General features: G+C 47.1%; 2 protein-coding genes across 2 annotated transcripts in view; one reads left to right on the top strand and one right to left on the bottom strand.

The window, feature by feature from the left end:
- LOC309569499 (NACHT, LRR and PYD domains-containing protein 12-like) overlaps positions 1-10,202 on the bottom strand; it is a 362,685-nt gene extending 352,483 nt beyond the window's left edge. The window contains exon 1 of the mRNA XM_082275359.1: positions 10,131-10,202. Coding sequence (XP_082131485.1) covers positions 10,131-10,187 — 57 coding nt within the window. The 5' untranslated portion in view covers positions 10,188-10,202. The remainder of the gene's footprint in view (positions 1-10,130) is intronic.
- LOC309569498 (NACHT, LRR and PYD domains-containing protein 12-like) overlaps positions 1-25,513 on the top strand; it is a 1,417,729-nt gene that overhangs the window by 731,522 nt on the left and 660,694 nt on the right. The gene's annotated exons all lie outside the window — the stretch shown is intronic.

Raw genomic sequence — 25,513 nt, 5'->3', positions numbered from 1 at the left:
ACCACCCGGGAAAGGCTGCACCACCAGATTCAGGACATGTGCCAAGCATGGAACATGTGTCAAGTGTCCCTGACGGAGGGTGGAGAGAAGGTTGGTGCCATAGTCGCATACAACCAGTCCTGGCTCAAGCTGTCGTGGCGTCAACCATCTCTGAGCCTGCCCCTGCAGAGCTGACAGAATCTCTGGCCCGGTGTGACTCCTGTCTCCTAGACAGACAAACTGAAGCACAGCGTGGCATATTTTAGCCTGACTGCTTGCGTAGCTCCTTGAATGCTTAGGGAGCACTGCTGCTTCAGAGGACAATTGAGCAAAAAAGAGGACATGGACCCGAGAACCGCATAGCCGGCTCGTCCAGTGGAACAGGCAGATCTTGATCGCCCTGAGCTGAAGAATGTTGATCAGCAAGGAGGACTCTTCTGACGCCCCCTAGGCACAGAGCTTCTCCAGCACTCCACCCCAGCCAGACAGGCTGGCGTCCGTGGTGACCACCGTCCAGAACAGCGGCAGGAAGTGCTTGCCCTGACACAGAGCAGGAGACTGGATCCACCAGGATAGGGTCGACTTCATGAAACAACTCAAACAAATCTTCTGGTCCAATGACCGAGGATCCCTGTTCCATTTCACCAGAATCTCTTTCCGCAGAGACCTGGAATGAGCCTGAGCAAACAGGACCGCTTCGAAGGTTGACACCATCAGACCCAGTGTCCTCATGCAAGCCTGCAGGGAGGACTGATCGGTTTCCATCAGCAACCTGATCGCCCTTTGCAACTTCGGAAGCTTTTCTGCTAGAGCGGAGTCGAGAGTCAGCCCCAGATAAGTGACCATACGGATGACCTCAGCAGATTTCTTGAAATTGATTGTCCACCCGAATTCTTGAAGGATCTGAACTGTGATAGAGATGTTGTCCAACAGATCCAAAGGAGAGTCTGCTCTCAACAGGAGGTCGTCCAACTATCCCAAAATCGAGATTCCTCTCTGATGTAGCAAGGCCGCACAGGGGCCAGGACCTTGGTATAGACTCTGGGAGGGGAGGCGAGACCAAAGGGTAACGCCACAAATTGAAAATGCTCCCCTGCCACCGCAAAGTGGAGGAATCGCTGATGTCCCTCGAATATGGGGACGTGCAGATAGGCATCTTTGATATCGATGGAGGTCAGGAACTTCCCCTGATTCAAGGATGCTACCACTGACCGAATGTACTCCATTCGAAACTTCTGCACCCACACAAAGCGGTTCAGAGCCTTGAGATCCAGAATTTTACGCACCTTGCCCTCCTTTCTGGGCACCGTTAAGAGGTTTGAATAGAAACCTCGAGAGCGTTCCTGCGGAGGAACCGGCACAATCACTCCTTGAACCAGGAGGCCTTGCACAGCTTCCCGTAGATCTTTCAAACACTCCGGAGACAGGTGAAGATTTGACTGAAAAAACCTGTCCCCTGGCCGGGACCAAAATTTGATTTTGTACCCAGAACAAATCGGTTTGTGAACCCATTTGTCTTGAACAAAAGAAGTCCGGGGTTCTTGAAAGAAACGTCCCCCCACCCCAGACACGGGTGAGGGCGCCCCTTCATGCTGACTTGTCCGCAGCACCGGACTGACTGGAATTGTGCTTGCCCCAGTGTTTCTTTGCCCCTCCAGAAGCTCTGAACGGCTTACTTTTTTCTTGCGCCGTGGGGGCACGAAAAAAACGTCTATGAGCAGGAAAGGAAGGACCCCGCCTAGTAGGGTGTGTTTTACCTTTGGACAATTGAGGAAGAATAGTACTCTTCCCACCAGTCAGACCCTTGATCAACTCATCCAATGAGTCGCCAAACAAATGCTCTCGCAGAAAAGGGAGATCCGTCAGGGCTTTCTTGGAAGCTTGGTCAGCCAACCAGCTCTTCAGCCAAACCTTAGGGCTATCCCCACGGTCGAAACTTTGGCCACCAGGGAGGCCGCATTCAGGGACGCATCACACAGGAACACCAGGGCCTGAGCCATCTGGTCCAAAAGTTCTATCAGTTCTGGGGGAACTACGTCAGGGTCCAAGCTCCCTTTCAGAACCCTAATCCATTCCGTAACTGTCTGTGAGACCAACACAGACACAAAGACCGGTTTCAAAATGGAATACGCCAACACATGAAGATGGCGGGAAAGGGATTCCACCGCCTGTCCACCGAATCTTCCATAGGCACAATGGTCAATTTTTTCAACCTGAAAACAGGGTGGTCCACCTTAGGGGGCACTGTCCAGTGGTTGGAGACCGTATCAGCAAAAGGATAACGGCGTTTAAAGCGTTTTGGCATACCTAACACATGCTTAACGCACCGCCATTGGTCAGTCACAATATCATGAAAAGTCTCGGGACAGGGAAAATCCTTGCCAGACTTTTGGGTCTTGCGGGAGCCAAAGGCCACCCGTGTCCCTGTCATCAGCCAATTTTAAGGTTTCCCTCACTGAAACAATCAGGACTGTCCACCAAAGCACGTTCCCACGCTGCAGCTGAAGAAGACAGGTCCTATTCACCATCCGACTGCGAGGAGAGCGACCCTTCAGGTAGGGAGGCGTCCATGGCGACCACATCAGGCTCTGAATCAGAGGACTCCACCAAAGATGGAGAAGGGTCCTTTGTTATGTACTGTTCTGTTTGTTCAATAAAATACCTTTAAAAAAAAGATGGAGAAGGGGGCAGTCGTTTTCGACTATTAACCTTTTTCATGACAAAATCAACTTTCCAGAGCTGCTGAAATCGCGGCCAGCAAAAGCAATCTGGACTGTCCGGAAGTCGCACAGAGTGGGTCTGAGGGAGAAATTACAGTCTGGGACTCCATATGCAAAGTTGTAGAAAAATGGAGTACTGTCACTTTAAGAAGCGCCGATCGCGGTTCCCACCACCGATCGCAGTGGTCTGCAAAGTCCCCCTTAAATATACACTATCAGCAGAGCGTACAGGTATATGCCCGCAGAGACCATCAATACTGTACCACCTCCAGAGAGAACCCTCCTTAACAGCCTGCAGCAGGAAGAAGAATCACAGGAAGTGACCTCGGCCAGGATGTAAAAGGTCACACTGCTAGAGCAGTACAACAGAACTACACAAAGATGTTGCTGCCCCCTGCTGGCGCCAATGCATGTAAATAGGAAGCTCAGAGAAAATGGCTGCTCTTCAATGGGAAAATTATACACAATGCGCAGACTTAAAATGGCGGCGCCCATGGCGTGTCATGCAGCCAGGGACCCCCACAAAGAAGGCCTCAAGGATCTACTACAAGGCCCCACAAAAACAAGGTACTATTGCTACCCCCCTCAGGACGCCAGGCACCCCAGTAATATAGCCCCCCGTGGGGACTGGGAGAGGGAAACAGGGTGCAGAGGCCAGGTACCTGACAGGCCAGGGGGATCTTTTAGGAGGTACAAATTCTTTTATCCCCAGGAGAGGGCCCACATCCCTCCAAGGCCACCAGAGGCAAGGGAGGCACATTTACTCACCATACCAAGGAACGGATGGGCTCCGCTCCTGCCAGACCTCCTTCCACCCGAAGTGGTGGTGATGCCAGCCGAAGGGTACGCTGTGACTCAGGGCGTTCGAGGTTGTCGTGTCCTAGTGAGGCATCTGCTCGCAGGCTCATCCCCATCTGAAAAGAGCGAGCGTCGGGGCAAGGCCTAGTGCAGGACTAGAACCTGCTCACGCTCGTAGGCCAGGCTGGGGGGACCATAAGGATCTAAATTATCCAGTGCGAAGCCCCAGCCGGCATTGCTTGCAGATCACCAGGAGAATCCCCCAGAACACTAGCTAGCAAAGTGAGTAAAGAGAAATAAAACAAAATATTCTGAAAGAATAAAAAACTGAGACTGGAGTCCCAGCAGGAAACCTAGGTCCTACTCCTTCTCTAGGCAGAAACAAACTGGTTTGCTGACCATATGGTGTGTGGGTTATGCATTTGGGGACTGCCCCGTAGGCATGTACATTTAAATTTTTCCTGCCTAGACTACTCCTGCAGGGGGCAGTGTGACCCATTCAGCTAATGAAGATGGAGGCTGCGTCTGTCAATGGACGATAGAGAAATTAAGATTTTTTTTCACAAAATTGTCATATTACAAAGTTATTTCTCACATACTTTATAGCGCATATGTCAAACACAAGTCCCGCGGGCCGAATCCGACCCTCCAGGCCATTTCATGTGGCCCTCGCACCTCTTCTAGAGCTGCAGTAGAGCTCCAGTCCTCCTTTGAGCCTTCTCCAGACCCTGCACTTTCTGCTTCCCAGCTCTGCCCCCAGCTTCTTCCCATCTGCTTCCCAGCTCTGCCCCCAGCTTCTTCACAGCAGCAATACAAGGTAAGGGGGTGCACTTTGAGGGTGGGGGTGGACTCCTAACATCTGGTGTAAGGGGGTTGGGATACTCTGGACATCTAGTATTACAGATGCAACAGGCCCTTTGAGGGCAATCATAATGCTGATGAAGTTGAGTTTGACACCCCTGCTGTATAGGCATACTTGCAACCACATCCCAAAATACATTCTGCTACTCCTGAGTATGGCGATACCCAGCGAGATGTGTGAGACTTTTTCACAGCCTGGGCACATACAGAGGCCTAACATCCAAGTAGCACCTCCAGGCGTTCTATGATCATAAATTACACATATCATTTCATGACAACCTATCACACTTTTGAAGGCCCTGGAGCACCAGGACAATGGAAACACCTGCAAAATGACCCCATTTTGGAAAGCAAACACCCCAACACATAATCTAGGAAGCAATATGAGTCTTTTGAACATGTCATTTTTTTCCACAAGTTTTTGTAAAATGTGGAAAAAAAAATGAAAACGCATTTTTTTTTTTTTTACTCAAAGTTGTCCATTTATAAGATATCTCTAACACAGCATGTACATAGCAAAAGTTAAACCCCAAAATACATTCTTCTACTCCTCCTGAGTATGGGGATAGCACATGTGTGAGACTTTTACACAGCCTGGCCACATACAGAGGCCCAACATTTAGGGAGCACAGTTAGGTGCTCTAGGGACATCAAATTGCAAATCTAATTTCCTGACTACCTATTACACTTTTGTGAGGCACTGTAGGCCACTGATAAGCACTGTAGTGGCACTGATGTGGCACGAATGAGCACTGATGTGGCATGGATGTGGCACAGATGAGCACTGATGTGGCATGGATGTGGCCGAATGAGCACTGATGTGGCATGAATGGGGCACAAATGAGCACTGATGTGGCATGGATGAGGCACAGATGAGCACTGATGTGGCATGCATTTGGCATGGATGAGCACTGATGTGGCATTGATAAGGCCTGAATGAGCACTGATGTGACATGGATGGGCACAGATGAGGCATGGGTGGGCATTTATGAGCCCTGATGAGGCATGGGTGGGCATGAATGAGGCACAGATGGGCATGAATGAGGCACAAATGAGGCACAGATGGGCATAAATGTGGCATTAACGAGGTACAGATGAGGCACAGATGATGCAGGGGTGAGCACTGCTGCGGTCTCCCTCCTCTCCTTGCACGCTGTACTGATCGGTATGTACAGCGTGTGAGGAGAGAGCTGAAGTTTTGTGGACAACTGACTGTCATTATTATTATTAATATTATTATTATACAGGATTTTTATAGCGTCAACAGTTTGCGCAGCGCTTTACAATATGAGATAAGACAATACAGTTACAAGACAATTCAATACAGGAGGACTTAGAAGACCCTGCTTGTTAGAGCTTACAATCCAGAAGGGAGGGTCAAGCGAAACAAAAGGCGGTAACTGTGGGAGATGAGATGAGGATAGGTAGGATAGGCTTCTCTGAAGAGGAGGGTCTTCAGAGATCATCTAAAAGCAAATCGAGTAGAAGATAATCAAACAGATTGGGGTAAGGCGTTCTATAGGATTGGAGAAGCTCTGGAAAAGTCCTGGAGGCGAGCATGGGAGGTGGTGATGAGGGAGCAAGAGAGCAGGAGGTTTTGAGGGGAACAAAGAGAGTGATTAGGTTGGTATAATGAGTCCAGGCTAGTGATGTAACTGGGGGCTAAATTGTGGATGGTTTGTAAGTTGTTGTAATGATTTTGAATTTAATTTGTTGAGTGAGCGGGAGCCAGTGGATGGATTGACAGAGCAGAATAGCGGACACTGAACAATTGGTAAGGTGGATGAGTCTGGCAGCAGCATTCATGGTGGATTGAAGGGGGCGGAGCCTATGTAGAGGTAAGCCAGCGAGAAGGGAATTGCAGTAGTCGAGGCGCGAGATAACCAGGGAGTGAACTAAGAGCTTTGTTGTGTTATTCTTTAAAAAGGGGCGTATTTTGGAGATGTTGCAGAGGTTGAGGTGGCAAGATTTGGACAGTGCTTGGATGTGGGGCTTGCAGGAGAGTTCAGAGTCCAGGACAACATCTAGGACCTTGGCTTGCTGGGATGGGCTGATAGTGGTGCCATCGATATTGACAGAGAGATTGGGGGAAGGGACAGGTAGTGGAGGAAAAATTATAAGTTCGGTTCTGGATAGATTGAGTTTGAGGAAGTGGTTTGACATCCATACTGATATATCTGCTAGTAAATTGGTAATACGTGAGGCGACTGAGGGAATGAGCTGAGGGGTGGATAAATTGATTTGAGTATTGTCAGCATAGAGATGGTATTGGAAGGCATGGGAGGCTATCAGCTGACCCAGAGAGGAGGTGTAGAAAACAGGAGGGGTCCGAGAACAGAACCTTGGGGGACCCTAACAGAGAAAGGAAGTGCAGAGGAGGAAGAATTGTAAGTAATGCTAAAGGTGCAGTTGGATAAGTAGGAAGAGAACCAGTGAAGAGTACAGTCACGGAGACCAAACGTGTGTGGTGTTTTTTGAGGAGGAGAGTGTGGTCAACCGTATCAAAGGCAGCAGAAAGATCTAGGGTTGGGAGTAAAGAATAGTTTCCATTGGTTTTGGTCGTTAGTAGATCGTTTGTTAGCTTTAGGAGAGTAGTTTCTGTGGAGTGTTGAGGCCGAAATCCAGACTGAAGGGGATCAAGAAGGCTATTCTCAGCAAGGTGGTTGCTCAGTCTTTTGTAGACCAGACATTCAAGGAGTTTGGATAAAAAGGGGAGCAAGGAAATAGGGCATAGATTTTTAAGATTGGTTGGGTCCAGTAAGGGCTTTTTAAGTATTGGGTTGACCAGTTCATGTTTTAGAGAGCTGGGGAAGATGCCAGAAGAGAGGGAGAGATTGAAGATGTGGGATAGAGAGTGTAGAATAGAGCCAGGGGGTGAACGTAGCATTTGGGAGAGAACAGGATCCAGAGGGCAGGTGGTTAAATGGACCATAGCAAGTAGATTTGCAACCTCGTCTATGGTGGTGGGGTTGAATGAGGGAAGTAGTGATTGTTCCTGTGGGCATGAAGTGTAGAGTTTGGAAGGTAACTGAACAGCAGAGATCTCCTCCCGAATTGCATCATTGGCCCTGTACCACAATCCATGATTCGCCGGGTCCTCGAAGCGCGATTCTGGCAGGACGTCATTGTACGCCCTCCCAGAATAGGCTGTAGCTGTCATTCAGCTATGACCAGGTCGGCAAGTGGTTAAGGTGAAAAACCTTCTTTGCTGCAGCACCCCTCTAGACCCTCCCTTTTTCTTACCTGAGCCCATTTGTTCCAGCACCGTGCACGAACCCAGTGGCTCCAGCCGCTGGCTCTCATCTCATTGGACAGATTCATAGCAGCAGGAGCCATTGGGTCCCACTGCTGTGAATCAAATCCAGTGACACAGGAGTGGGGGGCGGGGCTGAGTCCCGCTGTCTGTGTCAATGGACGCAGCAGCAGGATCGGGAGCGGGCCTGCACAGATGCCCTCCTGGACATCGGCTCTCAGTGGGGGCATCTGATGAAGAGGAGGAGCCAGGAGCATCGTCTGGGAACCCCAGAAGAGGCGGATCGGGGTTGCTCTGTGCAAAACCATTACACAGAGCAGGTAAGTATAACATGTTTGTTATTTTTATCTTAAAAAATCCAAACCTTTACAACCCTTTAAGCACTCATATGGCTGTTTATTTTAAATGTTTTTAGAGTGTTTGTATTTTTTCGAGTTTCGTGGAATAATCGGCTAACAAAGTTTTGCTTTTTTATTTATATTTTGAGTTATTTTGTATATTTTTGTATATTGATATTCTGATCTAATTTGGGAGTAGTACCTGAAGCTTTTTTCTCTGCTTGCAATGTTTTTAGTTTTGAAAAGATATTGTATATACACTTTATGATTGTTAAACAAATAGGCCCTGTTCACACCTGAGTGTTTTTCAGCTTGTAAAACGCTCATCTCTGAGGTCCCAAAATGCCTAACAAGCAAAATCCAATTTATTTCAATGGCCCCTGTTCACATATGAGTGTTTTGTTGCCTGAAGCAAAACACCTGAAGCTCAAAAAGTACCTGAGCTTCTTTTCAGGCAATTACGGGCGTTTTTGTTAGATGTTAATGCCTGCCTCCAAACACCTGAAAAACACCCAAAAAAACGCCTGAAAACGATACTCAGGTGTGAATGGAGCCATACAGTTCAGAATGCAGATATAAAAATCTTGCGTACCAATCTCCAAAACATAAAACAATGAGGGGCAATTCACACTATATATGGTGACAGATGTTGTAGCGCATTGTTAAATACTTTATGACCGCCCGCCGCAGATGTACTGCGGCAGGCAGCCGCTCCTGGGTGAAATGCCGTACATGTACGGCGCTGGCTCTCGGTAGTCTAGGGGGTGAGCGCGCGCTCGTCAGCGGGGAGGGCGATGCCTGTGTCAGGCGGCTCCGATTGCCACCTGACACCCGCGATCGCTCCCCGCTGAGAGAGAAGGACGGTCGGATGTTGTAAACACAGCTGTCCGTTCTTCTCCCTGGAATTATCACAGAGCTCCTTCTATATAGGATCACATGTCTCTATGGTAATTTCACAAGCCACGCCCCCCCCATCATAGTTAGGATCACTCCCCTAGGCTCACATTTAACCCACTGATCACCCATAAGGTTAACCTCTTCCCTGCCAGTGTCATTATTACAGTAACAGTGCATATTTTTAGCACTGATTACTGTAGTAATGTCTCTGGTCCCCCCAAAAGTGTCTAAAATGTCAGTTAGGGGTCCGATCTGTCCGCCGCAATGTCGCAGTCCCACAAAAAAATGGCAGATCGCCGCCATTACTAGTAAAAAAAAAAAACAATATAAATGACATAAATCTTTCCCGTAGTTTGTAGACGCGATAACTTTTGTGCAAACCAATCAAAATACGCTTATTGTGATTTTTTTACCAAAAATATGTAGCAGAAAACAAATTGGCCTAAAATGTTAAAAAAATTTAGATTTTTACTATTTTTGGGGGGAATGTTATATAGCAGAATGTGAAAAATATTGTTTTTTTTTTTTTTCTTCAAAATTGTCGCTCTTTTTTTGTTTAAAGCGCAAAGAATAAAAATTGAACAGGTGATCAAATACCACCAAAAGAAAGCTCTATTTGTGAGAAAAAAAGGACGTAAATTTTGTTTGGGCACAGCATCGCACGACCGCGCAATTGTCCGTTAAAGTAATGCAGCGCCGAATCGCAAAATAGGGCCTGGTCAGAAAGGGGGCAAATCCTTCTGGTCTTAAAGTGGTTAAACATCTGTCACCGCAGGGACACACAGGAAACAATTGTTTCTGATGTATCCCATTCACATTGCAACACAGCCTAGCGCTACACTGCAGTGTGCTGGGACATAATGCAGACATGCTGCTTTTCATTTGAGTGCATCGGCCGAATTGCACTGCAATATTGGGCAGCACAGCGCATCGCGCCACCCAACATTACAGTGAATGCATTGTTTGTTTTCTACACTTCTACAAAAAAAAGGAGCTGTGTGATATGCTGAATCGTGCACCACACTGCCCCCTACTGCAGCCAGCAATGCAGAGCAGCCAGAGTGGTGAATCGCTCCGGCTGCTCTGTGTTGTGAATTCACCCTGAGGAGTTCCAGAGCTTTGTGTAGCTAAAGTTATCTGTAATCTTCTAAGCTTAGGTGGAACCAGTCTTGACTTTACAGAGAAAGTCAAGGTTTGCACATAACTTCAGCAACAATGATATTCACATGTGATTATCCCTGACAGACATATATTGCAGTTCATTTGGAATTATTTTTGCCTTACATCTGTGTTTAAGACATTCCGAGATTTCAGCTGTCTCAGGAGGGCTCCAGTGTCCATGTTCTCCAAGATGTAGGCCAGATCATCTTTGTAATACTCGTATATCCTCCTCAGTGATGGATCGGAATATGAAGACAGCTGACACCCTTCGATGTCATCTATAGAAACACAGAAAATAGATTTACAGGGTTGTGGATTCAACTCACATTTTCAGGAATTGGGGAAATCCATTTCTTTGTATCTGTTAACCACTTGCCACCCGAGCCAATTCTGACACTTCGCTCCTACGTGTAAAGATCTCATCTTTTTTTGCTAGAAAATTACTTAGAACCCCTAAACAATATATATATATACAGTATATATATTTTATGTGTGTAAGAACACTTAAACCAAATTATAAGTGAACAGCGGCGCTCAAAAGTATACAAAATGCACATAAAATATACCAGAGAAACAATTATTAAATACTTATCACCGCTTATTAATAAGTGTGACTCGATATAAAAAAAAAATGCTAAAAATATGCCCTGTTACTGTGATATTGACACTGGTAGGGTAGGGGTTAACCTGGGGGTGATCAAAGGGTTAAGTGTATTCCTAGGGAGTGTTTTCTAACTGTGGGGGGGGGGGGGCTTGTGGAATCAAAACAGAGACCTGTGTTCCAAAATAGGAGGATCACAGGCGCTCTGTGCTGATTCCTAAGAGAACAATTCTCGTGGGTGCCCATGAATCAGCTTCCCCACTGGCTGATGGTGGCGCATGCGCACCCCAGGAGCGCTCCTGCGAACCGCTGCAGCCAAACCAGCCTGCCGCAGTATATCTGTGGCGGGAGGTCGGCAAGTGGTTAAAGAGTTCCAACTGTGGAAAAAAAAAATCAAATAAAAGTCAGCAGCTACAAATACTGTAGCTGCTGACTTTTAATACAGTATCTCACAAAAGTAAGTACACCCCTCACATTTTTGTAAATATTTTATTCTATCTTTTCATGTGACAACACTGAAGAAATGACACTTTGCTACAATGTAAAGTAGTGAGTGTACAGCTTGTATAACAGTGTAAATTTGCTGTCCCCTCAAAATAACTCAACACACAGCCATTAATGTCTAAACCGCTGGCAACAAAGGTGAGTACACCCCTAAGTGACAATGTCCAAATTGGGCCCAAAGTGTCAATATTTTGTGTGGCCACCATTATTTTCCAGCACTGCCTTAACCCTCTTGGGCATGGAGTTCACCAGAGCTTCACTGGTTGTCACTGGAGTCCTCTTCCACTCCTCCATAACAATATCATGGAGCTGGGGGATGTTAGAGACCTTGCGCTCCCCCACCTTCCATTTGAAGATGCCCCACAGGTGCTCAATAAAGTTTAGGTCTGGAGACATGCTTGGCCAGTCCATCACTTTTACCCTCAGCTTCTTTAGCAAGGCAGTGGTCGTATTGGAGGTGTGTTTGGGGTCATTATCATGTTGGAATACTGCCCTGCGGCCCAGTCTCTGAAGGGAGGGGATCATGCTCTGCTTCAGTATGTCACAGTACATGTTGGCATTCATGGTTCCCTCAATGAACTGTAGCTCCCAAGTGCGGCAGCACCCATGCGGCCCCAGACCATGACACTCCCATCACCATGTTGACTGTAGGCAAGACATGCTTGTCTTTTTACTCCTCGCTAGGGATGATCGAACGGTTCGGGTCAACCATCGGTTCGGCCCGAACATTGGGTGTTCGAGGTTCGGCCGAGTTTAGAACTTTTTGCCCAAAAAGTTCGGAATTCGGCAACCAGAACCGCCCAAAATGCAATGCTTCAGGAAATGGGCTTTAAAAGCCCGTGATTGGACCAGAACCATTAGCAAAAGCCAATTGAGGGGGCAGGAGAATGCTAGGAATGTGATTGGAGTGACTAGGGGGTCCCTAGACCAATCATTAGTGAATACGCCCCCCAGTATATAAGATCGCCCCCGCCATATTCCTAGCATTGTTATACTGGACATGGAAGAGAGTGGAAGCAGTTCTGTTAATTTTACTTTAAAAGTGTCATTTAGCTATTTTTAGTGTGAGGAAAGGGATATCTAGTGTAGTTAGAGTGCTCCTTTACACTTAAGTTAGCTTAAAAAATTTAGTTTCTGTAGGGAAAGTGTTAAGTGTAAGGGGACAGTAGTGTAGTGTAGGGTTAACTGGCAGTGACTGCTATGGCAGGGTGACAAAACCCCTCCATAGCAGGGTGACCGCTATATAGAAATGATCATTTCTCTGAATTGCTTCGGCACACCCATATGGCTTCTCACCAGCCAAGCATTTTTTATGCTGCAGGGGCTGCCACTGCCAGTGCTTTTTTGAGGACATGTTTGATGCCAGACATAACATCTGAACATGTGTATAGGGGGTATATATAGACATATATGTCTGTATATATACCCCTAGACATATATAGGTGTGATAGTAGCAGAAATATATGCTTGCGCTAATGAAATCATTTACAGTAATATATTTCTGCTACTATCACACCTATATATGTCTAGGGGTATATATTCAGACATATATGTGTATATATACCCCCTATACACATGTTCAGATGTTTTGCCTGCCTCAAAAGAACCCATAAAAATGCCAAAAAACGCTAGCGTCAAAAAAAAAATGCCCAGGTGTGTTTTTGCTGGCATTTTTTGGGGGGTTTTGGAGGCAGGCAAAACATCTGAACTTGTGCACAGTACCACTATACACAAGTTCAGATGTTTTTCCTGACTGCAAAGAACCCCAAAAAATGCCTTCTATTAAACCGGCAAGATGTTACAGCAGAGAAGCCATATTCCTGTGCTTAAAGTTTTCTAATACATACAATCCTTTTTTTTTCTGGTTCTGGACATGCTACAGAGCTGAAACTTCACAGGTACACCTTTTAGACCCCCCAGACACAAAATCACACAAAAAAAGTTCTTAAAAATTGTCATTTTTGATAAAAAAGCCAATTATTGAAAAAAAAAAAAAAAAGAGATTTGATTTTTACTTTGGATTTCAGATCGGGTGGGTCTAAAAGGTGTACCTGTGAAGTTTCAGCTCTGTAGCATGTCCAGAACCATGAAAAAAAAGGATTGTTTGTATTAGAAAACTTTCAGGACAGGGGGTTGGCTTTGCTGCTGTAACACCTTGCCGGTTTAATAGAAGGCATTTTTTTGGGTTCTTTGCAGTCAGGAAAAACATCTGAACTTGTGTATAGTGGTACTGTGCACAAGTTCTGATGTTTTGCCTGCCTCCAAAAACCCCCAAAAAATGCCAGCAAAAACACACCTGGGCATTTTTTTTTTTGACGCTAGCGTTTTTTTTTGGCATTTTTTGGGGTTCTTTTGAGGCAGGCAAAACATCTGAACTTGTGTATAGTGGTGTATATACACACATACATATATTTATATACACACCTAGACATATATAGGTGTGATAGTAGCAGAAATATATTACTGTAAATGATTTCATTAGCGCGAGCATATATTTCTGCTACTATCACACCTATATATGTCTAGGTGTGTATATAAATATATGGATGTGTGTATATACACCACTATACACAAGTTCAGATGTTTTTCCTGACTGCAAAGAACCCAAAAAAATGCCTTCTATTAAACCGGCAAGGTGTTACAACAGCGAAGCCAACCCCCTGAGCTGAAAGTTTTCTAATACAAACGATCTTTTTTTTTATGGTTCTGGACATGCTACAGAGCTTAAACTTCACAAATCTCTTTTTTTTTTTTTTTTTTTTTAATTTTTTCAATAATTGGCTTTTTTATCAAAAATGACAATTTTTAAGAACTTTTTTTGTGTGATTTTGTGTCTGGGGGGTCTAAAAGGTGTACCTGTGAAGTTTCAGCTCTGTAGCATGTCCAGAACCAGAAAAAAACAGAATTTTTGTAAAATCTTACCGTAAAATTCCTTTCTCTGAGTCCTCCGACAGTCGCCGCCCCCTCCAATTCGTCACCAATGGGTATTGACCTTTGCTCAGTAGGAGTAGCTAGGCAACAAGAATTGTTAATACAAAAGCTTTTATAATAGACACACCCCTAGGGGCTGTCCCCTCAGTCAGTACCTCCCTGCACCAGCATTCCCAACTCAGTTTGGTAGCATAGCAGTAAGAGTACACAAAAACCCCAAAAGAGGGGCGGGGGGCGGCGACTGTCGGAGGACTCAGAGAAAGGAATTTTACGGTAAGATTTTACAAAAATTTTGTTTTCTCTTACGTCCTCCGACAGTCGCCGCCCCCTCCAATTCGTCACCAATGGGATGTCCCAAAGCAGTGTAGACATTAGGGGTGGGAGACGCAACCGCAGAAAGGCAACGCAGTACCCACATCAGAGAAAGGAACCTTACACACCGTAAGAGAACCAGCTGGGCAACAGGAAAAAAGTGCTCAACAGGAGCAACAACCCAGGAGAACAAGTAACCCAGGGGTAAAAGACCCCAACAACCAAGGGCCCACAAAAAAACACGGGTCCCTAGGAAACTGCCGCACTGAGAACTTTACGGCCAAAGGAGGCATCAGCCGATGCCTGAACATCCACCTTATAGAACTTTGAGAAGGTGTGAACGGATGACCAAGTCGCCGCCTTACACACCTGGGCCACAGAAGCCTGATGACGGAAAGCCCAAGACGTACTCAAGGACCTGGTAGAGTGCGCCTTCACAGGGAAAGGAGGAACCTTCCCCTTCAAGGCATAGGCTTGTTCAATGATCTGTCTGATCCATTTGGCGATGGTCGCAGCCGACGCCGCCATGCCCTTCCAAGGTCCCTCAGGAAGGACAAAGAGGGAATCCGACTTGCGAAAAAGCTTAGTGGACGACAGGTAAACCCTGATCGCCCGGACAACATCCAAGGAATGTAAGGCAACCTCCTTCGGATGCTTAGGCTTCGCGCAGAGCGAAGGCAAGACAATGTCTTCATTCAGGTGAAATTCCGAGATCCTTTTCGGAAGAAAAGATGGGTTAGGCCGCAGGACTACCTTATCCTTGTGGACCACCAGGTAGGGAGAATTGCAGGACAAAGCCGCCAGTTCCAACACCCTGCGAGCCGAAGTGATTGCCACCAAAAAGGCAACCTTCTTGGACAACAGAGACAACGAGATCTCCCTGATCTTTTCAAAGGGAGCCTGTTGCAACACGGACAGAACCAATTTCAAGTCCCATGGAGGTAAAGGGTCCCTCCTAGGAGGGGCCAAATGTCGCACCCCCTGAACAAAGGTGCTAACCAATGAATTAGACGCCACAGGGCGTTGAAAGAGAACGGCCAGCGCAGAAATCTGACCCTTAATCGTGGCCAACGCCAAACGCTGGTCCACGCCCGTTTGAAGGAAAGCCAACACTCTCGACACCGAGTATGAGTGAGGGAAATACCCCCTGGACTCACACCAGGCAAAATACGCTTTCCAAGTACGGTAGTAAATCTTCCCCGAAGAGGCTTTTCTAGCCTTGATCAAAGTGGGAATGACCTCAGGGGAGAGACCCCTATCCTTCAGGACCTGGCTTTCAACAGCCAGGCCGTTAAAGCCAGCGACTGTAAAGCAGGATGGAATATTGGACCTTGAGACAGGAGATCTTCTCGAAGTGGCAGACGCCACGGAGCGTTGACCGCCAGATTTACGAGGTCTGCGTACCAAGACCGGCGAGGCCAGTCCGGCGCCACCAGAATCACCGTGTGCGGTTCCGAGGCTAACATGCGAAGAAGCCTGGACAGCAGTTGAATCGGTGGAAAGGCGTACATCAGATGATACTGATGCCAGGGCGCCACTAACGCATCTGAGGCATCTGCCCGAGGATCGCGCGTCCGTGCCACAAACCTTTCCACCTTGTTGTTTAGACGAGACGCGAACAGGTCCACATCCGGGGAACCCCACTTCGCGCACAACATGTGGAAGACATCCGGGTGAAAGGACCATTCTCCCTGGTCCAAGGTCTGGCGACTCAGATAATCCGCCTGCCAGTTCTCCACCCCCGGAATGTGAACTGCCGTTAACGCCGGGACGTGCGTCTCGGCCCAAGACAGAATGTCGGCTACTTCCCGAGCTGCTCGGGCACTCCTGGTGCCCCCTTGGTGGTTGATGTAGGCCACCGCGGTGGCAGTGTCCGTCTGAACCCGAACTGGACGGCCCCGAAGCCGGTCCGTCCATCGTAGAAGGCAAAGCTTTATCGCTCTCAATTCCAGAATGTTGATCGGAAGGGAGGACTCCTCCTCCGACCAAGTTCCCTGGGTGGACAGAATGCCCAGAACACCACCCCAGCCGACAGGCTGGCATCCTTGGTGAGTACCGTCCATAATAATGGACGAAAAGACTTGCCCCTTGACACCGCCGGGGACTGGAGCCACCACAGAAGATCCCTTCTGGTGTCGTGGCTCAAAGAGATCCGCAGATCCAGGGATTGCGGCCGCCCATCCCACTCGGCCAGAATCTCCGCTTGGAGACCCTGCGTGTGAAACTGGGCAAAAGGGATCGCCTCGAAAGACGAGACCATTAAACCGAGACATCTCATGCATGTCCGGAGAGACGAGTGCCGGTTGTCCCTGAGGGACCTGATCTCGTCCTGAAGAGTCCGAAGCTTGTCCTCCGGCAGGAAGACCCTCGCTTGGACAGAGTCCAGAATCATTCCCAGGTAGGGAAGGCGAACCGAAGGACACAGAGTCGACTTCGGAATGTTTATGGTCCAACCGAACTCCTGCAGAGTCCGCATCGTGGTGGACAGGTCGGTCACCAGGCTCTGACTGGCGTTTGACCTTATCAGGATATTGTCCAGATACCCCAAGACAGCTATGCCCTGTGCTCGTAACAGGGCCAGAACCGGCGCCAGCACTTTGGTAAAAACCCGCGGAGCCGAAGCGAGACCGAAAGGTAATGCCACGAATTGGTAGTGATCCTCCGCAATGGCGAATCGAAGGTACCTCTGGTGACCCTCAAAAATGGGGATGTGTAGGTACGCATCCTTCAGATCGATGGAGGCCATGAATTCCCCCGGACTCAGGGCAGCCACCACTGAGCGCAGGGATTCCATGCGAAACTTGCGGACCCGCACAAAGCGGTTCAGAGCTTTCAAGTCCAGAATCGGACGCACTTTGCCCTCCTTTCTGGGCACAGTGAACAGATTGGAGTAAAACCCCCGAAACCTGTCCCGATGAGGCACCGGGACCACCACCCCCTGGGCCCGCAGGTCCCGCACCGCTAGGTGCAAATCCTGCAAGCGCTCCAGAGACAGCTGAAGATTTGAGGGGAAAAATCTGCCCACCGGCCGAGAGAGAAATTCGATCTTGTAACCAGATCGAACGATTTCCTGAACCCATCCGTCCAGAACGCGGGCCAGCCAAGGTTGTAGGAAACCGCGCAGACGTCCCCCCACCCCAGAAACGGGTGAGGGCGCCCCTTCAGGCGGAAGTGGTATGGGAAGTTGAACCGGACTGGCCGGACTTCTGCTTCCCCGCCCACGGCTTCTTCTGGGAGCCTTGGCCTTTGAAGGGCTTGCCCTTGGACTGCGACCGAAAGGCACGAAAGGACCCCTGAGAGGGCCTAGACGAGGAACTCCGTTTTCCACGGAAAGACTTATGCTTGGAAGACTGGGGCAGGAGAGTACTCTTGCCCCCCGTAACCCCTTTAATCAGGGTATCCAACGCCTCGCCAAAAAGGCGAGACCCCGCGTAGGGAAAATCCGCCAGCGTCTTGCGAAATGATTGGTCGACCGACCAATTCTTTAGCCAAATCAGACGGCGATTCATAATCGCCACGCTGGACAGGCGCGCAGCCAAGGGAGCTAAATTCAAGTCCGCATCGCACAAGTACATGACACCCTGATGGATCTGGTCCACCATAGCCAACGTGGTAGGTGAAGCGGAATCAGCCGCCAAGGTGCGCCTGAGCATCTTGGTCCAATCAGCAACAGCCTGTGCCGCCATAACGGAAGCAAAAATAGGCTTCAGCATAGAACCAGCCACCATGTAGGCATGACGGGCAAGAGACTCTATTCTCCTGTCCGTAGGGTCCCGGAAAACTGGGGTATCCTCAGAAGGCACCGCAGTAGCTTTGTTCAAAACGGCAACCGCATGATCCACCGGAGGCGCCACACACCAACGCTCGTCGGTGGCAGGTGCAAACAGATAAAGCAATTTAAACTTATTTGGCACAGTAAAGGTCTTCTTTAAATTGTGCCACTGTTCATTTACAGTATGATGAAATTCAGCAGGGCAGGGAAAAACCTGCGCTGATTTGCGAGTCCTCTGTGTTCCAAAGGAAGACATCCTAGCAGGAGGAGTAGGCTCATCCTCCAGGTGCAAGGTGTCCTTTATGGAAGCAATCAGCTCATTCATGAGTGCAAGCTCTTCAGGCGAGCCAGGGGGAGAAACATCAACCCTCTCCACCTCAGGCTCCCCCATTAGACCCCACAAGGTCCAAAGATGAGCGGGACCCTGAGAAGGGCACGCCAGCCGCAGCAGCCACATCGCCCTCTGAATCAGAGGAAATGGATAACCTAGCCCTTTTTGCGGATCGTTCAGCCAGCAGCATCTGCACCTGAGACACTAAGGAAGCCACTACAGTGGTCAGATCGGCCCCCTCGGGGGGTGCAGCAGCCCCTTGGTCCCCCACCAGGGCGGGGGGAAACTTGCAATCCTGAGAATCCATGCCCCAGTATAGAAAAATCGAAAGGTACTGGCCCTTTAAAACCACGGCGAGCGCTCCCAGAGAAAGAGGAAGTGCTGCAGTGCTGCCTGACTGATATAGCCTATGGCAAGGCTCCAGCAAAATGGCCGCTCAGCCGAGGGAGAAGGCTATCATAAAATGGCGTCGCCATGTGCATGCTGAGTACCGCCCGCCAAAATGGCGGCGAATGGCACCAAAACACGGCGCTGCATAGGGACAGGGCCGTTCACAGTATACCGGCAAATAAAAAATGGCGGATCGCCGCAGCGACCGCCGCACACACACATGTCTGCACACAAACTGCACCCAGAGCACATTAAACAGCAGAGCAGGATGGCCCCTCCTCGCAGCCCACAGGCAGTGCAGCCACACAGGGATCTGACAGGGAGCCCGCAGTTACACAGACATGGAGGGTAATACACAGCCACAGACTGACACCCATACAGAAGGTCCCCACACAGAAGGTGCTTACCGTACCAGATTGGCATGGAGAGCCGTCTCCAGCGACAAACCGCTATCAGGGCAGACAGGGAGTGCCGCAGCCAGGACGCTTGTGGACCGCAGTCATGGCGTCCAGTGAGGTAGCCACCTCACAGGCAGCATCCCTGCAGCGAACAGGGATGGGTCGTTCAATGTGCCAGGGTAAAACCTAAGCTGAACGCTTGATGGCAGGCTGGGGATCCATCTGGCTCTCAGTAGTGATGTCGCGAACATAAAATTTGCTGTTCGCGAACGGCGAACGCGAACATCGGCGAATGTTCGTGAACCGGCGGACATTGCGAACAGCCATAGACTTTAATAGGCAGGCGAATTTTAAAACCCACAGGGACTCTTTCTGGCCACAATAGTAATGGAAAAGTTGTTTCAATGGGACAAACACCTGGACTGTGGCATGCCGGAGAGGGATCACACACAAAAAAGTTCTTAAAAATTGTAATTTTTTGATAGAGAGCCAATTATTGGAAAAATTAAAAAAAAATAAAAAATTTCTTTGGATTTAGCATCTATGGGGTCTAAAAAGTGTACCTGTGAAGTTTCAGCTCTGTAGCATGTCCGGAACCAGAAAAAAATACGAATTAGGGTTAGGGCTAGGGTTAGGGTTAGGGCTAGGGCTAGGGTTAGGGTTATTTTTATGGCTAGGCTTAGAGGGTTAGGGTTAAGGTTAGAGGGTTAGGGTTATGGTTAGAGGGTTAGAGTTAGGTTTAGTGTTAGGGGCTAGGGTTAGGGTTATGGTGAGATACTTAGGGTTAGAGTTAGTAGCCCTACCCCTACCCCTCTAACTCTAACCCTAAGCACTAAAAATAACCCTAACCTTAGCCCTGACCCTAACCCTAACCCTGATTCTATTTTTTTTTTCTGGTTCTGGACATGCTACAGAGCTGAAACTTCACAGGTACACTTTTTAGACCCCCCCAGACAATAAATCCAAAGACATTTTTTATTTTTCAATGACAATTTTTAAGAACTTTTTTGTGTGATTTAGTGTCTAGGGGGTCTAAAAAGTGTACCTGTGAAGTTTCAGCTCTGTAGCATGTCCAGAACCAGAAAAAAAGATAATTTTTCAGTAGAGCAGGGATGGTGGGAACCCCTTTTACACCTATATGATCTTTTTTTTCCTGGTTCTGGACATGCTGCAGAGCTGAAACTTCACAGGTACACCTTTTAGACCCCCCAAACAATAAATCCAAAGAAATTATTTTTTTTCTGGTTCTGGACATGCTACATATATATATATATATATATATATATATATATATATATATATATATATATATATATATATATATATATATTAAAAAATACTCAAATACCAGCCCTCAAAGGGGCTTTTGGGGACAATATATCACAGAACAAAAAAAATTACACAAATACCAGCCCTCAAAAGGGCTTTTGGGGACAATAGATATATATATATATATATATATCCAAAAAAAACCTCAAATACCAGCCCTAGGAAGGGCTTTTTGGGGTGCTGTCCTTACAGCAGGAGTGTACCAAGAACACTGGCTAACAAGACCGGGAACTGTCCCTAGCTATAACAACAGCAGCAGCACCAGCACTTTCCCTGCTCTCAGTAACACAGAAATGATCTAAGATGGATGCTGCCCTTGCTTATTTATAGGAGGTGGGAGGGTGTGGGAGGGAGGTATGCTGATTGGCCTGGAATGTGTCTGCTGACTGTGATGTTCAGGGTCAAAGTTTGCCTCAATGATGATGTATAGGAGGCGGACCGAACATCGCATATGTTCGCCCGCTGCGGCGAACGCGAACGTTCGAAGTTCGCCGGCGAACCGTTCGGTACATCTCTAGCTCTCAGCCCTGCGATCCAAGGCGACCAGTCCGAGACCCTGCTCCGCATGATGATTCTTCATCAGAAGATCCCTAAACTAAGGCTGACAAAATAACAGCTAACAAGGAAAAGAGAAAAAAAACTTGAAATAAAATCAAATAAAGGGTAGAAGGCTGAGACTGAGCCCCAGCACAGGAAGGCCAGCTACTCCTAAGCTAGGCAAAGACAAACTGAGTTGGGAATGCTGGTGCAGGGAGGTATTGACTGAGGGGACAGCCCCTAGGGGTGTGTCTATGCTAAAAGCTTTTGTATTAACAATTCTTGTTGCCTAGCTACTCCTACGGAGCAAAGGTCAATACCCATTGGTGACGAATTGGAGGGGGCGGCGACTGTCGGAGGACGTAAGAGAAAAAAGGATTGTATGTATTAGAAAACTTTCAGCACAGGAATATGGCTTCTCTCCACACCTTGCCGGTTTCAAAGCAGGCATTTTTTGGGTTCTTTGCAGTCAGGAAAAACATCTGAACTTGTGTATAGTGGTACTGTGCACAAGTTCTGATGTTTTGCCTGCCTCCAAAAACCCCCAAAAAATGCCAGCAAAAACACACCTGGGCATTTTTTTTTGGACGCTAGCGTTTTTTTTGGCATTTTTTGGGGTTCTTTTGAGGCAGGCAAAACATCTGAACTTGTGTATAGTGGTATATATACACACATACATATATTTATATACACACCTAGACATATATAGGTGTGATAGTAGCAGAAATATATTACTGTAAATGATTTCATTAGCGCAAGCATATATTTCTGCAAAAGACTGCAAAGAACCCAAAAAAATGCCTTCTATTAAACCGGCAAGGTGTTACAGCAGAGAAGCCATATTCCTGTGCTGAAAGTTTTCTAATACAAACAATCTTTTTTTTCATGGTCCTGGACATGCTACAGAGCTGAAAATTCACAGGTACACCTTTTAGACCCCTCAGATCTGAAATCCAAAGTAAAAATCAAAAAATCTCTCTCTTTTTTTTTTTTTTTTTTTTTAATTTTTCAATAATTGGCTTTTTTATCAAAAATGACAATTTTTAAGAACTTTTTTTTTGTGTGATTTTGTGTCTGGTGGGTCTAAAAGGTGTACCTGTGAAGTTTCAGCTCTGTAGCATGTCCAGAACCAGAAAAAAAGATCATATAGGTGTTAAAGTTAAAGGAGGGTCCCGACCCACATCCCTGTTCTAATAAAAAAAACTTTTTTTTTTCATGGTTGTGGACATGCTACAGAGCTGAAACTTCACATGCACACCTTTTAGACTCTTTTTTTTTTTTTTTTTTCAATAATTGGCTTTTTTATCAAAAATGACAATTTTTAAGAACTTTTTTTTTTTGTGTGATTAATAGTTAATGGGGCATGACCCAGAACCCTAGGCACTTTTTAGGGTCATTTATTGGGTTTTAGGGCTTAAAAATTGTGTTTTTTGATTACCGAAGTTCGGGTCCCATTGATTTCAATGGGGTTCTGAAATCCGAACGGAACTTTTGGAAAATTCGGGTGTTCTGGTCGAACCAAACTTTTCAAAAGTTCGATCATCCCTACTCTTCGCCTGGTTGCTGCCACACACACGTTTGACACCATCTGAACCAAATAAGTTTATCTTGGTCTCATCAGATCACAGGAGATGGTTCCAGTAATCCATGTCCTTAGTCTGCTTGTCTTCAGCAAACTGTTTGCAGGCTTTCTTGTGCATCCTCTTTGGAAGAGGCTTCCTTCTGGGACAACAGCCATGCAGACCAATTTGATGCAGTGTGCGGCGAATGGTCTGAGCACTGACAGGCTGACCCCCCACCCCTTCCACCACTGCAGCAATGCTGGCAGCACTCATACGTCTATTTCCCAAAGACAACCTCTGGATATGACGCTGAGCACGTGCCCTCTATGTTTTTGTTTGACCATGGTGAGGCCTGTTCTGAGTGGAACCTGTCCTGTTAAAACGCTGTATGGTCTTGGCCACTGTGCTGCAGCTCAGTTTCAGGGTCTTGGCAATCCTCTTATAGCCTAGGCCATCTTTATGTAGAGCAACAATTCTTTTTTTCAGATCCTCAGAGAGTTCTTTGCCATGAGATGCCCTGTTGAACTTCCAGTGACCAGTATGATAGAGTGAGAGCAATGACACCAAATTTAACACACCTGCTCCCCATTCACCCCCGAGACCTTGTAACACTAATGAGTCACATGACACAGGGGAGGGAAAATGGCTAATTGGGCCCAATTTGTAACTTGTGAGATAGTTTATATAGACACTTACCTGTCCAGGGAGCCTGTGATGTCAGCACCAAAGCCGATTTTCGGATCGGCTGCTGGGTGCTTCCGCCGCCATTCACTCTAAGGGAAACCGGCAATGAAGCCTTTCGGCTTCACAGCCGGTTCCCTACTGTGCATGCATGAAGCATGCTGCACATTCTCATTTTGGCGGCGGGGGGAGTAGAAAGGGGATAGAACTTCCGAGGGACAGCGACGTGGCGCTGTCTCCTGGAAGGGGGGAAGTCCATTCCCCCCTCCCCCTTGAAAGGTGCCAAATGTGGCACTGGAGTGGGGGGAGGAAACAAATGAGCGGAAGTTCCACTTTTGAGTGGAACTCCACTTTAAACATACACATAAACCAATGCCCAGTGTCTAAAAAAGCTTATAAAAAGTGCCATACACCAAAACACTCCTTCAACCAAGATTCGCCTCTCCCTATTAGGTGTAAACTCACCAAAGTTATTTGCCTTACACTCTCGTGTTCAGCAATGAAGTGTTTTTCCCACACTGGTTTAATGGATCCAACCAAGCAATCTCCACCTCTGCTGTTTCAAGTGTGATCAGCTCATATACATAGGGGACAAAGGAAAGCTCTACTAGTGCAGTGTGTTCAACATCTGTGTAACATTTATTTAAAACCTTCACACATTGCACTTACATGTAATACATTAAAAATAAGCATGGGAAAACATTTCCAGAACATTGTAGCTTTAAGGTCTAAACATCAGGGTGAGATCTCTCCACAGTCGGGAACTTGCCGTAACGTCACCTCCGATCCTTCCTAACATGTCATACTAGTTGCCGTACAGCCACATCCAAACATGTTTCGTCACCACGTCTTTGTCCAGGGATTAGCTGTAGGGCACAGCAACCCTCCTTTTATTGACAACGTCATGCATGAGATTACCTTCTACACGCTCTCATGCATGAATCACTCTCTTCATGAATTAAAAAAAAAAAAAAACACTAAAGTTAGCCCAATTTTTTTGTATAGAAAGATGATGTTACGGCGAGTAAATAGATACCTAACATGTCATGCTTTAAAATTGTGTCTGCTTGTGAAATTGTTGCAAACTACGGTGCCTAAAATTCTCCAAAGGCAATACTTTTTTTGCCTTTACGGATTACCTGTTTAGAGTTGCACAGGAGGTCTGGTGATAGAATTATTGTTCTTGCTCTGACATTCATGACAATACCTCACATCTGTGGTGTGATCACCATTTACATATGTGTGCAAGAGTAATGTATGCCTTTGCAATTGTGCAGTTTGACGGTGTTCACCGTCACTGGAAGTGAAAAACAGATACTTAATGGTTTGAATTGCTTCAGATGGGACAGTGATATTTGTCAGCAATATCATATAGAAATATGAAGATTTATTACTGCTTTACACTGGGAGATTAAGACTGTTATAGACCATTGCCATGAAGTCTGCCTCCTAGACTATGTGTATTCCGTCTTGTCTGTGAGAGAGACACACAGACTGTCATTGACAGGCTTCTCTATTGTTTGTGTATTGAAATGGAATGTGTATTGTGTTAAAGTTTACCTGTCCCATTGTTAAATGTTAATGACCTCACATTGTTCTGTCTGCCTTAAGATAAACTTATTATGGGATGTATATGTGAATGTGGATTGACTGCTAAGGGGGAGGGGGGTTGTCCCACAGTGTATAGCTTTGTGTACACTGTATGGGAGTGTAAAACTCTGTTTTCATTGGATTGTGAACCTCAGGGCCTGTTCTCAACAAGGTCCACCTGGGCGGTAACCTTGTGGGGGAAAACTGTATAAAAGAGCAGATGTACCATTAAAGTTTTGAGTTACTTCACCCTCAATCTAGAGTCCTGTCTCTCATTGGGGGAATATGCTACAAGGGATTGCTATGTACTTCATACTCCCTTGGATAATCACTAAGCTCTTGTAAGAGCTTGTGTAAGAGCTGGTTCCTGTTAGTGCTGCACTCTCTGGGGAAAGAGAGGTTCCCCCCACTGGAACCTGGAGCCTTGTCGTAGGCCCAGGGTGGGTAGGAGACAGCGAGACCCCAACCAAGATGCGGCGGTTCGTGGGGTCTGAAGTGGTTACGGTGTCTGGTGGAATGCTTGGAGCCCTCGGGAAGCACTAGGAGCATCCGTCAACTGAGGTACCTG

Source organism: Pelophylax lessonae (assembly GCF_965119305.1).
Source record: "Pelophylax lessonae genome assembly, chromosome: 13".
NCBI classification, from domain to species: Eukaryota; Metazoa; Chordata; class Amphibia; order Anura; family Ranidae; genus Pelophylax; species Pelophylax lessonae.
The sequence above is the reverse complement of the archived record's forward strand: the minus strand, read 5'-3'. Positions and strand labels throughout refer to the sequence as shown.